General features: G+C 34.8%; 1 protein-coding gene across 1 annotated transcript; it reads right to left on the bottom strand.

Moving 5' to 3' along the window:
- Window positions 1-670: 670 nt before the first annotated feature.
- Window positions 671-14,637, bottom strand: LOC126815784 (uncharacterized). Its single transcript, XM_050541721.1, has 8 exons — window positions 14,558-14,637; window positions 10,040-12,360; window positions 6,325-6,415; window positions 5,947-6,131; window positions 4,953-5,097; window positions 3,774-3,965; window positions 2,309-2,466; window positions 671-1,359 (listed from the first exon to the last, which is right to left on the bottom strand). The coding sequence occupies exons 2-8, from the start codon at window positions 12,314-12,316 to the stop codon at window positions 1,207-1,209; spliced, it is 3,201 nt and encodes a 1,066-aa protein (XP_050397678.1). The 5' UTR covers window positions 12,317-12,360; window positions 14,558-14,637; the 3' UTR covers window positions 671-1,206.
- Between the last annotated feature and the right edge of the window lie 159 nt (window positions 14,638-14,796).

The following is a 14,796-nucleotide window of genomic DNA, read 5'->3' as shown; positions in this document are numbered from 1 at the left end:
GTTAAGCAGCTTCAAAGTTGTCAAATTCCAACCATCCAATCAGACTGTTGCAGCTGCATTAAAAAATAATAATCGATGCCGGAAAAATTTGGCACAAAGTAGAGTGGCTCTGTACAAAATGTTTTAATCCATAGTCAATTCAGTACAAATTCTTTGTATTCAATTAAAAGAAAAGTAAAATTAGATTTCCAGCACTTTATTTTGCCAACTAGACAAAATAATATATTGTCACTTTACCCGTCTGCCCAAAAAGTCAGATGTCCCCCCGCTTGAACACCTATGCGTATACCAAGATTTTGACCCCTCCAGAGGCAATGATTTTGTCGGTTTTAAATAAGATTTAAGTATGTGTTCCAGATCAAAAGATTTTGATCAAATTTGATATTGGTGTGAATCAGACCTTCCATTCTGAATATACGCCTCCTTTGCAGAAAAACCTTCTGAACTTGATGTTCAGCAGTTGTTGAGTGAAGTTAACCCCTGTCCCTTGCGACTGTTATAGAAGCTCAAGTTTTTACAGATTTTTCATTGGTACAATTTGTGGAGGAGCCCTATCAGTTTCAGTTATCTCTCCATCTCTTGGAAAATGTGGGCATATCTTGCATGGCAACCACTTTTTATTAATAAATAGGACTTTAAAAGTTATAAAGTATGACACGAAGACGATATGGATGGTGAAATTATTTTAATTAATGAGTAATGACATCTTTGATAGAATGATAAAAATAAATAACTGCTTCAATTTCTTTTAAAGCCTTTTCAAATAAACAAAATAAAATGAAGTTTTACATATAACCATATATTATAGACTGGTGAACATAATTTTGAAGTTGCTGGATGCAATACTTCATTTATTTTACATCCATCCTATTAAAATACAATGGTTTCACCAGAATTCAAAATTTGTAGAGTCATTAGGATTCTTGCTTTTTCCATATTGAACAATGTCACCAAATTTGAAAAAATTGTATCGAATAAATTTAAACACAAATTTGTACGTAGTGTGTTCAAACAAAAAAAAATTGTGCACAGAGGATGCACCAACAGACATAGGTGATAACAATATATGTCCAAACTGAATGTGGATGAACCAAGACACAGATAACAATACATGCTTACATACTGAATGTGGGCGTATGAAATTTATAGCACTAAATACTAAGTAGCACTGCTTTATTGCATAAGTCTTAATAATTATGGCTTGAATTATGACTTCTCCAATGTGAACACTTTAACCATATGGGCAAGAAAGTCTGCCACTATTAATGTACCATCTTCTGTTAAATGAATATCTGAAGGACGAATGATTGGTTCCTTAAATTTTATAACACTTAAAAAATCACCATTTGACTTGAACACCTGAAAATAATTTATTTGATCAAATATAAATAGTCTGTCCAAAACCCAAGCCACACAAAAATACATATCACCTTGAACAATATAATCTAAACAAATCATTGGGTATCAAACAATACGAAATGAAATGGGGTTCAAGTCCTACTTTTCTGATCCTACTGGGCTAATGGAGACAGGCATACGCCATACAGTGTGCTATGAGGGAAATTTTGCCCGGGCAGCGGCACTATGACGTACTCTTACATCGAATTCCAACTGCCTAGAGATCTTTTACATGCACAGCGATTGCACGCCAATGTATACACAGGTCCTTGCTTTTCCATCCTATCCAAACGACTAGAGAGTTGTCCTTGTCAGGTCCTCTGTTCTGCACCACTGACAAGGGGGAAACCATGCCGGAAAATCCTGATGAACTTTCTCAGTCAATGCAGGGATCAAACACACGACCTGCAGGCTAGCGAGCCAGTATGTGACTCACTTAGCCACATTGGCTCCATCAAACAAGACACTATTATTGTATAATAACAATGATTCTGAACTGCCATCAAAGCAGTTTGCAGCACCACTTACAATTTATCGTGCAATATACAGCTATTGATAATGTATTTCTAGAAATGTGAACTGTCTTTTATACTTGGTACTCTAATCATGCCGGCTGACACTTGACAGAGTGTTTTCTTGTTTTGCATTTTGTTTTGAAAATTTGTTTTAATACATCACAGCTAACTATTTTGTAAATAGCAGCCAATTATTTTTCTTTACAGTTCAATTTATTTGTATTTTTAAGATACACATCTTGGTTATAAATTTAAACAAACTTGTCTCACACCATTCGGTATCAGATTTTTAAATGACTAACTGAATGAGATATCGATATAGCAATGTCACCATGGTATCATTTGGTATTGGAAATATACATCTTATTGTCTAACACCAAACCAGTCCAGTATACCTGAAGGCGATGATTTTTACTGTCTGCAACAATCCAATGTCCATCAGAATCAACTGTTACACCAGACGGTTCATTAAATTCTCCTCCTGCTTTACCATATCTACTAAACTGGGTTATCAGTTCACCCTTTCTATTTGTTAAATACATTGTACTTCTTCCTAAATTATATGTAGTGAAAAATAACAAACAGGATATTAATAATTCAACATTACTAAACTCTTTAATATCCAATCTTTTTTATATGCCAACATTAAAAGAACACACGTAAAGATGTGGCGGCTTCTTTGATAAGACTAAACTTGATTACCCAATCAACAATCTTAATCTCCTGTGCGCTAACACTAAGGTGCTAATTAATTGATGAGATTAACAGAAGTTATTTCCATAAAAGTTATAATATACAAAACCTAGATTACTAATCTATGGACTATTCTCTTTTGTTCTAAATTATAACACCAATATTAAACGAAAAAAATTAACAAATATTATGGCGTGGTTTTGCTTTAGAACATACTGACATCTTTAACTTGCTTTTTCTCAAAACTACCTTTTCTGACTTAGGCAACTTCAAAACACATACAGCTCAGTCAATTTTTGCACGATTCATACCAACTATACATCAATCTGAACGTATTGAGGTGGAGAATGTGAAAATAATAACTCAATTTTCAAAATTTCCTCCTTGCGACTCAGTTTGCAAGCACTGGTCATATATCATCACCGTTACACCATAATGAAGGTCAAGATCAAATTTCCGAAAAATAGAAACGAAACTGCCCGACAAAATGGCCACTCTTTGTACCCAAAATGTGTAAAAGTATGTTATACAAAGGTTGAATTTTTGTCCGATTTTTATGAAACTTAAAATACATCTTTATATCCCACTGATCTCAGTCCCTTTCAATATTCGTGCATTTCAGACCTTAACTTCCTGGATTATGGCCCCTGATTGTATGAAAAATCACGTTTTCGTTTTAGCGTCTTCTCTAAACATCTCTTGCAAAATGTGGGCGTATCTTGCTTGGCAACCGCTGATATCTAGAAGATATTATTGAAACCTTATTGCCCCCTTATGACGTGTACTGTACACACTACACACATCTTTTTATACTCTAACATTTCATGTGGGAGCATACTGTTGTCACTTAACTTGCAAAGACTGTTCAGCTTATAGATGAGGAATCCTGTCAAAATTCACTTGTCACAATTTTGTCTAGAGTTATTGCCTCTGTAATCTTAGAAACATGCTTCAGTTAAATGTTATCATTTTTTTTTTTTCAAACTTGCTTGAATTGTTCTGCTAGTCCTGATAAGGAACCCAGTTACTAAAACTTTGTCAGCTATTGTAGGTGGAATTATTGCTCCTTAGTTTTACACTACAAGATAATGTATTGTCCTTACCACCTTTAACAGTAACAGAGCAAACCTGAAAATAAGTTTAGTAAAAAGAAAACAACAATATTACCTAAATCACTGACAAGAAGATTACCAGCATAATATGCCATAAAGCGACATTTAGACATAGGTTGTGATTGTGCTAATGGTTGATATGGATAACACGCTACCATTTTACCATCTTGATGAAACTCATATAAACAAGGCAACGGTCTCTGTATGTCTAACACTAATAATGTTTCATCTTCTGTCATGACTAATCCTAGAATTACAAAACATTAATAATTTAACAACTACCGGTATCTTTTGTCTTACAAGAACTGGTTTAATACATGAAGGGAAGGGAAAAGAATAGGGTCAACACAATACTTTGTCATTTTGATACTATTTTATGCTATGTCTTCAATGGAAGAGTGAGAATTTCGCCCAGACAGTCGTGTTTCAGTATACAACTGAGATTTCCAATGTCAGTTATCTCGCAGCTTTTCAGATCAGCCCAAAGATTGTTTATTTTGGGAGAACTTATTTAGCTAGCTAGACAGATAGGTTGTCAGGCAATGAAACATATTATTATGCCCCCCCAACAGGCAAGTCATCTGAGAAATCACAAGGTTGTAGAATATTTATTTTCCTGTTGGGTAATGAGCCCATTTACAAGACATTAAAAACTAATTGAGAGTAGTACCATCAGAAATAGACATAATCAATATTTTAAATGGCTTCTTTTTCTTCATAATGCTAACATGATACAAATCGTACAGATAATCAGAGCTTGAATTTACCTTTTAAGTTATTAGAAATCATTGAAAATTAATTCGACTTCTTCGTCTCAATAACATGTGTATCACTTTCAGATCAATTTGAAAATTACTTTAGCCACTAGTGAGTCCAAAAGATTTTTAAGTGATCAAGGGCTATAACTGAGTAACTATTGAAAATCGCAAGGCGATGACAATATGCATGAAATGTGGGGATTTAAAAAGTTTTAAAATGTGAAATCATTTCTTAGACACAGTTGGGTTAATTGTGACTACCATATACATTGTATAACATATAATGGACCAGGGCAAATATTTACTACCAATCAGCTATCTGGAAAAAAGAATTCCTGAAGTAGACCAGGCCACTTATGCTTTTTGTGTTCAAATTAGTAGTATCCAGGACATAACCCATAGAAGTGGACATTGACAGCAACGGTCTGGGTGGCAGAGGCTAGTGAAAAGAGTCTGAGAGTTATGAAATAGTTCACCATATGGTTGCTTCAATTTATCTTTTCCAAAAGTGTATTTAAATTTGCCATTAGAATCAAATACATGAATGGCACAGTTATCTTTCACAAAAACATCATCAGTTTTATTAACAACTACTGCTGATGGTCTCTGCATCTGTACATCCTAAAAATAAATAAATGACACAGGATGAAATTAATTAAACACAAAAAACCTGTTGTAAAAACTGAAGCAAATACTGGCTCAGCGTTCGATGTAATAAAACTGCCATACCAAATGCTTTTCAAAACAAAAATTTATTCATACGGTATTATAAATAATACTAGCAGATGACCCGCCGCTGCACAGGTTGAAAATAGTTTAACTTCAAAACCGGAAGCGGTAGGCCAATGCCACGTAGCCTATGTTACTCCACAGTGCGAACTAATCTGTTTCACAGAGAATTACAAATGTCTTCTAATATCTCTGTAAAAGATGACTGCCTTCAACACGTGAGGTCACATTCGGGCAGAATGGTGCCTATTACTCATTTTAATACCCATTTACACTACATGTAAATAGAAAATAATTTTTACCTACAAATACTTCAATCATTATTTATTTCTCTAATACATAAAAAAAAATGTTTTAGAATTTAACAGCCATAGAGCAGCCGCCAACCCCGAACAACCAGACATAGCCAACCCCAAACAACCAGAGAAATGACAGTCACAAATATTAGTATAGATTATAGGTGATAAATTCAACGATATGAATCATATACACAGTCTTGTCAGGACACCATACATACCAATCAGCTATGCTTAATATATGTACATTTAACTCCATGATATGTGATGGAAAATTTAAATAGGTTTCTTCAGAAAATAAATGGAGGAAAAATTTCTTCCTTAAGACCACATGAAGCATCCCTGCAAATTCACAAGAGTGTTCACAAAAAAAGTCGCCTGGAATTACGCTAATTAGACATTACACTTTTTATGCACTTAGATAAATGTATAATCAGAAACTTACCCCTAACCCCATTACAGAGATGAGTGAATCTTGTCTAAATATCTTCACAACATGATTGGATGTATCATTCACTATAATATCCTTTTTACTGTTCACAGTAAGACCAATAGGAAAATTTAATATATCGGTAAAAGAAGCACCATGCCCTGGTTTACCCATCTTATAAAGCAGGCTAGCAGTTATTTCTACAATAAATTTTTTTATTATGTAAGCTTATTTATATACATGTAAGTACTCTCTAAACAAGATACACCAAATGCAACAACTGAATAAATTCATATAATAATGCTACAGGCATGATACAATGAGCTCTAACAGATAATACCTATCAATACAAACAGTATACATGTGGGTTAATTTTAAGATAGATATTTTTACCTTTTGAGTTCTTATGTTGAGTATAAACACAGAAATTTGTTGAAGGTTGAGGTTGTGTTTTCTTTTTTTCTCTTGGTTTCCACAATGAAGTCTGTAATCATATCCACAGACATAGACATATCTTACATGTACATATTCTTTGTTTTTTTTAACCAGCTGTTGCCAGGCAAGATACGCCCACATTTTGCAAGAGATGGATAGAGAACACGTTAAAAAAAAATAAAGTGATTATTCAGACAATCAGGGGCCATTATCCAGGAAGTTATGGTCTGGAAAGTGCGAATACTGAAAGAGAATGAGATATTTGGGACATAAACATATATTTTAAGTTTCCCCAAACTCGGATAAAAATTGTGACCTCCAGCAGGTCAACAATCTTCATATTACATACTTTTAAACAATTTGTGTAGAAAGAGCGGTTATTCTATCGGGCAGTTCCATTTCGATTTTCCCGAAATTCGAATTAAACCCTCATTATGGTGGAATGATGATATATCTAAACGGTTTTTGAAATCGGATAAAAAAAATTATGGCCTCTTGAGAATCCACAAGGTAAAAAAACTTGAATTTTTGTATAATCAGGGGCAATAATCCAGGAAGTTATGGTCTGATATGCACAATTAGAGAAAGGAACCGAGATCTTTGGGACATAATCATATATTTTAAGTTTCATCAAAATCTGATAACAATTGTGACTTCTAGAGCGGCCAAAATATTAGTATGGCATACTTTTACACTATTTGCGTACAATGAGCTGCCATTTTGTCAGGCAGTTTTTGTCTGATTTTCAAGAAATTGGAACTCAACCGTCATTAGGGTGTAACGAGGATAAATTTAAAAGTTTTTTAAAACTGAATAAAAATTGTGACCTCTAGAGGGAGCACAAGCTAAAAACGCGTTTTTTCGTACAATCAAGGGCCATAATTCAAGAAGTTATGATCCAATATGCACAAATATGGAAAGGAACCAAGATCTTTGGGTTATAAACACGTATTTTAAGTTTCGTCAAAATTGGATCAAACTTGTGACCTCTACTGGGTCCACAACTTTGATACCATATTTTACACTATTTGCATACAAGGGACGGTCATTTTGCCCGGCAGTTTTTGTCTGATTTTCACGCAATTTTAACTCGCCTTCCTTACGGTGTAACAGTGATATATTCGACCGTTTTTTAAAATCAAATAATAATTGTGAGCTCCAGGGGGACCACTAACTAAAAACGTGATTTTTCGTACAATCTGGGGCCATAATTCAGGAAGTTACGATCCAATATGCGTAAATATCGAAAGGGACCAAGAACTCTGGGTTATATATGTAAGCTAAAAACATGATTTTTCGTACAATCAGGGGTCATAATCCATGAAGTTTCGATCCGATACATGCCAATATCAAAATGAACCAAGGTCTTTTGAAGATAAACCTGTATTTCAAATTTTGTCAAAATCGGATAAGAATTGTGACCTGTCATAGAGTATCTTCAAATTGTGGCCAGGCGGCCGGACAGGGGCGTATAAAAATTTACAAAACAATTTACAAATTGTAAAGATAGGTTGCCAGGCAACAAAATATACACCCATGGCCCACAGCAGCTAAATTGTCTGGGCGGTCGACAAGGGTTGTCGCGTATTTATTCTTTTGTGGGCAATAGGGGGGGAATTCACAAGACAATTTCAAATATAATTTTTGTCATTTGAGGATTTACATGGTTCTACAAACTGAAACAACAGCCTTAAACTCGAGAAGTAATTTACAGAAATTGTTGAAATTCGACAGGCTTTTTCATTTTACTAATTCAAATACGGTAATGCATATAAATTTCATACAGATTGGGGGATGACTTTTGTCATTCTAGCATTCACAAGGTTCAACAAAGTAAATGAAGGGCCGTAAACTCAAAAAGCTTCTTCGTTTCACCAATTTAAATGATGCATATAAATTTCATAACTTTTGTCGACTGTGCATTCACACAGTTCAACAAAGTGAAACAAGGGCCATAACTCTAGAAGTTATTAACAGAAATTGCTGAAATTCCATAGAATTCTTGGTTTTGATGATTGAAATAATGCACATAAATTCAATACAGATCAGAGGATAACTTAAGTGGTTAGAGCATTCACAAGGTTCAACAAAGTGAAACAAGGGCCATAGCCCTAGACGTAATTCAAGGAAATTGCTGAAATGATAATAAATTTTGTTGTTAAGACTCTTACAGTGTTCACATTAATTAGGCTTCTTCATCTCACTAATGTAAACAACATATCAATTTTAAAACAATCAGATGACAAACGTTGTCTGTAGGTTGTTCACAAGAAATTGTGTACAGATGGAAAGGGCGACAGCAGTATATGATCACATTTCCACTGAATGACCAGCGGCTGCCAGGCAGGATACGCCCACATTTTTGAGAGATGGATAGAGAACAAGCTAACAAGAAAGTGATTTTTCCTACTATCAAGGGCCATAATTCAGGAAATTACAATTCAATATGCGCGAATATCGAAAGGAACTGAGATTTTTGTGTTATAAACTTACATTTCAAGTTTCAACAAAATCAGATAAAAATTGTGACCTCTATAGGGTCCACAACCTTGATATACCATATTTTTACGCTATTTGAGAACGAATGGCGTCCGTTTTGTCTGTCAATTTTGGGCCGATTTTCACGAAATTCGAACTCAACCTTCCTTAGGGTGTAACGGTGATATAATCATACGTGTTTTTAAATAGGATAAAAATTATGACCTCTATAGGGTCCACAAGCTAAAAACGCGATTTTTCGTACAATCAGGGGCCATAATTCAGGAAGTTATGGTCCGATATGCTTGAAGATCGAAAGGAACCAAGATCTTTGGGTTATAAACTTACATTTCAAGTTTCAAAAAAATCAGATAACAAGCGGTTGCCATGCAAGATACGCCCACATTTTGCAAGAGATGCACAGAGAACAAGCTCAAAAAAAGAAGTGATTTTTTCGTACAATCAAGGGCCATAATTCAGGAAGTTATGATCCAATATGTGCGAATATCAAAAGGAACCAAGATCTTTGGGTTATAAATATGTATTTCAAGTTTCATCAAAATCGGATCAAAATTGTGACCTCTATAGGGTCCACAACCTTGATATACCATATTCTTACGCTATTTGGGAACGAATGGCGGCCATTTTGTCTGTCAATTTTGGGCCGATTTTCACGAAATTCGAACTCAGTCATCCTTAGGGTGTAACGGTGATATAATAGAACGGTTTTTTAAATCGGATAAAAATTATGACTTCTATAGGGTCCACAAGCTAAAAACGTGATTTTTCGTACAATCAGGGGCCATAATTCAGGAAGTTACTGTCCGATATGCGCACATATCGTAAGGAACTGAGATCTTTGGGTTATAAACTTACATTTCAAGTTTCAACAAAATCGGATAAAAATTGTGACCTCTATAGGGTCCACAAGCTAAAAACGTGATTTTTCGTACAAACAGGGGCCATAATCCATGAAGTTTCGATCCGATACATGCCAATATCGAAAGCAGCCGAGATCTTTTGGGGATAAACCTATGTTTCAAGTTTCGTCGAAATCAGATAAGAATTGTGACCTGTAGAGTGACCACAAACAATTGTGGACGGACGGATGGAAGGACGTCCGGACGGACAGGGGCGACGGCATAATACGTCCACATGAAAATGTGGGCGTATAAAAATGTAAAGTCTTACTCACCTCACTTTTAGCCTTATCATTGCAATCCACATGATATGATGCTCCATTGCCAACACTGTGACCAGATTTTGGTACACTGTCATTAGATTCTATATGTTTTTCAAATAAAGATTTAAACTGAGTCAGGTTTATACTTTTAGACGGTCCCGTGTCCGATTTTACATTTATCTGTGATCTGCTCGAACCAAAACCCTTAATTTCTTTGGGTTTACTAGGTGCAATATCTTCCGGATTAAATGCCTTGTTAAAATTCCCAGTGTTGCTTTTTCCCATCTCTATTTCTTGATCCCAGGCCTCTACAGGATTAGATGTACCAGTACAATGTATATCTTGAGATATACCACTATCGTTACCAGATACAGTTCGAGATTTCTCCTTAAGTTGATCAGAATTGCTTGAACAATTTACGGTATTTGGATTTTTAGATATGTGTTCAAGCTCAACAGAAACCATTTCTTCCTTAATAATGACTAGTTCTTCATCCCAGGACTCATTGGCATCTTTATTAGGCAAGTTAACATCACTAATTTGACTATGTTTATCATTAAAACATGTTGGTGAAACAACTTCAGATTTAATTGATTTCACAAAGTTTTGATTTGCATCATGTTCACCACTGAAAGTAATTGTCTTACTCGCATCAGCAAGATTTAATACCACTGGTTTGGAATCACAGTTGGCAGAATCGTAACTGGTATGTTTGGGTACAATAGAATTGTTTTTACTGCATGAAAATGGAGTTGATGTAGAGATTGGCTTTGGACAAGAACTTTGAAGATCTTTTAGTTCCTGAATATTTTGGCTTAAGGAATCGGTTGATGAAGATCTGGCTGGATTTTCACCAGCTTCTGGCATGCTGCAACTAATAGAAGTTGGAGAAAATCTAACACTAAATGCTCTAGATTTGATACACTTTTTATCGTCCTGTAAGAGAGGAGATGAAGATGGTAGCAACTTTACTTTACCTGTAACCACACCAGAATTCATCAATCTATCAACTGTTTTTGCTCCTGGTAATCGTGGAGGTCTTTTAGATCTTGATTCCTCATACTGGCTTAGCGCTTTTTCCTCTTTGGTTGCTTTTGGTTTGACAACATCTGTTGTTGTACTATGATTGCTTGTGGTACTAGATGTAGATGGACATCTTTCTCTCTGACTATCAGCTGTAGGCGAGAGTGCCACTGTCTGCTTGTTTGGTGAAGTAAAATTTCCATTTGACAAATCAGTGGAAAACAAAGGTCTGTATCTGTCTCCTGATGAAAGCTTTTGTATATCAGCCATATAATCTCTTGTCACAGGTATATTATTTGTTTCAACTTCTGTCTGTTGTGTTTTTGCAGTTTGATCAGGAAGAGGAAATGTTGGCTTCAGTAACACAGGATTAACCTCAACTTCTGTCTGTTGTTGTTTTTCAGTTTGAACAGGTACAGGGGGGCAATACATAGGAAGAGGAAATGCTGGCTTCATCAAACGATTTCTGCCAAGATTATTACTGTTCATATTTAATGGATGATTCATAGAGGATATCAAGGATTGGCCTGTATAGTAATTACTGCCAGCAGGAATATAAGGCGTATAATTCTGTCTTGCCATGTACATACTGTTAGGATTAATATATGTATACGGGTTTTGTATTAATGGGGGACGCATGATATTCTGATTAAAGTTCATAGTAAAAGTTTGTGTAGTCGCATCAGTGTGTTTGACGACACCATTCACCTGGGTAGACACATCGACCAAATTGTCAGAAGTTGGGGGATACTGTTCACCCTCACTAGTAACTATATAACCTAAGCCTTTCTTGGATAACAGTTCTGTTAGTTTATTAGCTCTAAAATCCATGACAATCATTTGATCATAATCAACAACCGAACATTCATCAGACTCAAACAACATGTTAAATGAACTGACCAAAGCACTACTATGTTTATGTAACAAATCCTCATTTCCCATCTTCAAAGTTTTCTCAGATTCTACACATATTTCCATCAACATGCAGATATCTTCTTGAATTTCTTCAAATTCGGAATCCAGTTCTGCTATTTTCTCTTCAACAACATAACTCAAATCTTTTTCAAATTTTGTTTTCATTTGTTCAATTCCTTTATAAAGATTACCCAGTGTTTCTTCCATTTCTCTTATTATCTTATCTCTCTTCATCATCACAAAACCTTGTGCTGCCTTCACTTTTCTCGTTTTAGCATTGAGCAAGTTAATTTTTTTGTATCCACTCTTCAAATGATCACGAAGAGTTTCGCGTTTATCTTCTCTACTCATCTTTGTTTTCTGATGATTATACAATATGGTATTTAATACACTTACTTCATATGAAAAAGAAAAAAAAAATATATAACTATATATGCCGGTCAAGATACTCTAGATTAATCATTACTAAGCCAATGATATCAAAACATTTTGAACTGTTCAGAAAAGTGGTTCCACATGGTTCAAAATCAAATCTGTTGTTTGAGTCCCCCAAAAAATAAATTGTTATGTCCCTTTTAACGAATGTATCTTTAACATTATTTGGGTACATGGAGCGTCCATTTTGTCCAACAGTTTTGGTCCGATTTTCATGAAATTCAAACTCGACTGTGGTTATTTATTCAAATGTTTTTAAATAAGTTAAAAATTGTGACCTCTAGAGGTATAACTAGCTAAAAGCATGACTTTTCGTACAATCAGGAACCCTAATCCAGGAAGTTATGGTCCAATATGGGCGAATTTCAAAAGGAACTGAGATCTGTAGGTTATAAATATACATTTCAAGTTCCATCAAAATCAGATACACAAATTGTGACCTCTACTAGAGCATCCACAAGCTAAAGACGTGATTTTTCGTACAATCAGGGTCCATAATCCAGGAAGTTACAGTCCAATATGCACAAATATTGAAAGGAACTGAAATCTGTAGGTTATAAACATACATTTCAAGTTTCATCACAACCGGACACAAATTGTGACCTCTACAATCTGGAGCCATAATCCATAAAGTTACAGTCTGATACAAGAGTAACTGAGATCTTTGGGAGACAAACCTATATTTGTTTCGTCAAAATTGGATAAAAATTGTGACCTGTAGACAGTCAACAAACAAACTGTGGGTGGATGGACAATATACATCACATAAAAACGTGAGAAACTTCCAATCAATAGCTTAGAAGCAGGGAACACAAACATAAAAATGTGGGCGTATAAAATAGATACCGGTAATGCAAACTAAATATATTAAAAATTTCATTCAAATTTCATTATTTTGAGCAAAGTTATAATGGTTGTAGTTTTGACAAGATGTGTGCATTGATCGTAACCACTGTACTGGTTCTCCATTTTAAATTAAATCGTTAAATGCCCAAACCGTTCTAATAAAATAAAACCAAGTACGAACAATCCAAACAATTAGACAAAATTCAAGGTCCTAAAAAAACGGTATAGGCAAAATAGTGTTATAAGGCAAAATAGTGTAATCAGCATATGGACTGTTCACGGTGTACAAAATACACGACAAACAGTGGTAACAGGTGTCCGGAAGAGTAAGCTTACCCTGCCTGGCGCCACACCCGCCATATCTGCATCCAAACTATTAGGCCAAATCTTGGTAAAATAGCGTGATTGGCCAATGGACTATTGGTGTCCAAAATGCATGTGATGAACAGTGTTAACGATTTAGTAGACAGACATTATCAGGGAGATTGTATACGCGTCAATTAAATATATCTAGAATAATAGCCGAGAGAGACATGTTATATTTACCAATCAAGTCAATATGACGTCCATAAAACTTTTTAAAGGTTTTAATAAGTTTAGTTCGCAAGTATCCCTGTAGTTGAAGCTTACATTACAAATGCCTCGATCTACTTAAAAAATCAGAATAAAATGAACAAGCTCTCGCATAACGAACTAGTTGAGACACAAACACTCCATAAGCTGGTGATATTGGAATGTTACTACTAATAAATGGAAAGTTAACAATCGGAAAAATCAGAACCATCCAATAGCATCGATTGTGGTCTTGTCATGTTAATATACATGTATGTCTAGTAATTTATATAACATTTAAGGCCCAAAGATAGACTGGCAATGCTAGGCTGATTTAGCTTTTATATAATGTCTGTTTAACTATGGTCGTTAAAATCTGAGCCCACTGCCAAGACGGTACCTATATCATAATATGTATTAATTGTTTTATCCTTTTTGACAAACTATCATATCTGGATTTCTTAGATTGTGAACAGTAAACTTCTTGATAGAGACCACATTATGATTTGTAGTTTTAAAGTAAATCAAAACTGTGATTATAAATCATTGTGTGAAGACCATCGATATCATCTTATTTCAAAATTTTGCGCCATCCTAACTATCGACGATGTTTCTAAGCCGACTCGCCTTCTGTTAGCCTCTCCAAATTTGTGCCCGAGGAGGTCGTGGATGTCACAAAAACTGTTAGAAACATAAACGGCAAGACCTAAACAAATTACCCCTCTGTTGAAATATAAGTCAAATTGCCATTAAATTTACCACTAAGCCTAGTTTTTCTTGGTCTTACAGGTTTTAATTTTCTATCTTCAAAATGATACAAAATCTTTGTCTTTCCGCCATAGCAGTAGCACAAAAAATGTCACGTGTTTTGCATTTTTCTCAGGGTTTTTTTTTTGGTTTTTTTTCGTGTATCATTTTCAATGAATATTGCTTAATATTTTGACCAAAGTAGATCTAATGAGATATATTTGAAACTTTTCTAAATTAAATTTCAATTT

This window comes from Patella vulgata, chromosome 3, assembly GCF_932274485.2.
Source record: "Patella vulgata chromosome 3, xgPatVulg1.2, whole genome shotgun sequence".
Taxonomy (NCBI): Eukaryota; Metazoa; Mollusca; class Gastropoda; family Patellidae; genus Patella; species Patella vulgata.
This window is presented reverse-complemented; position numbering and strand designations above follow the sequence as displayed.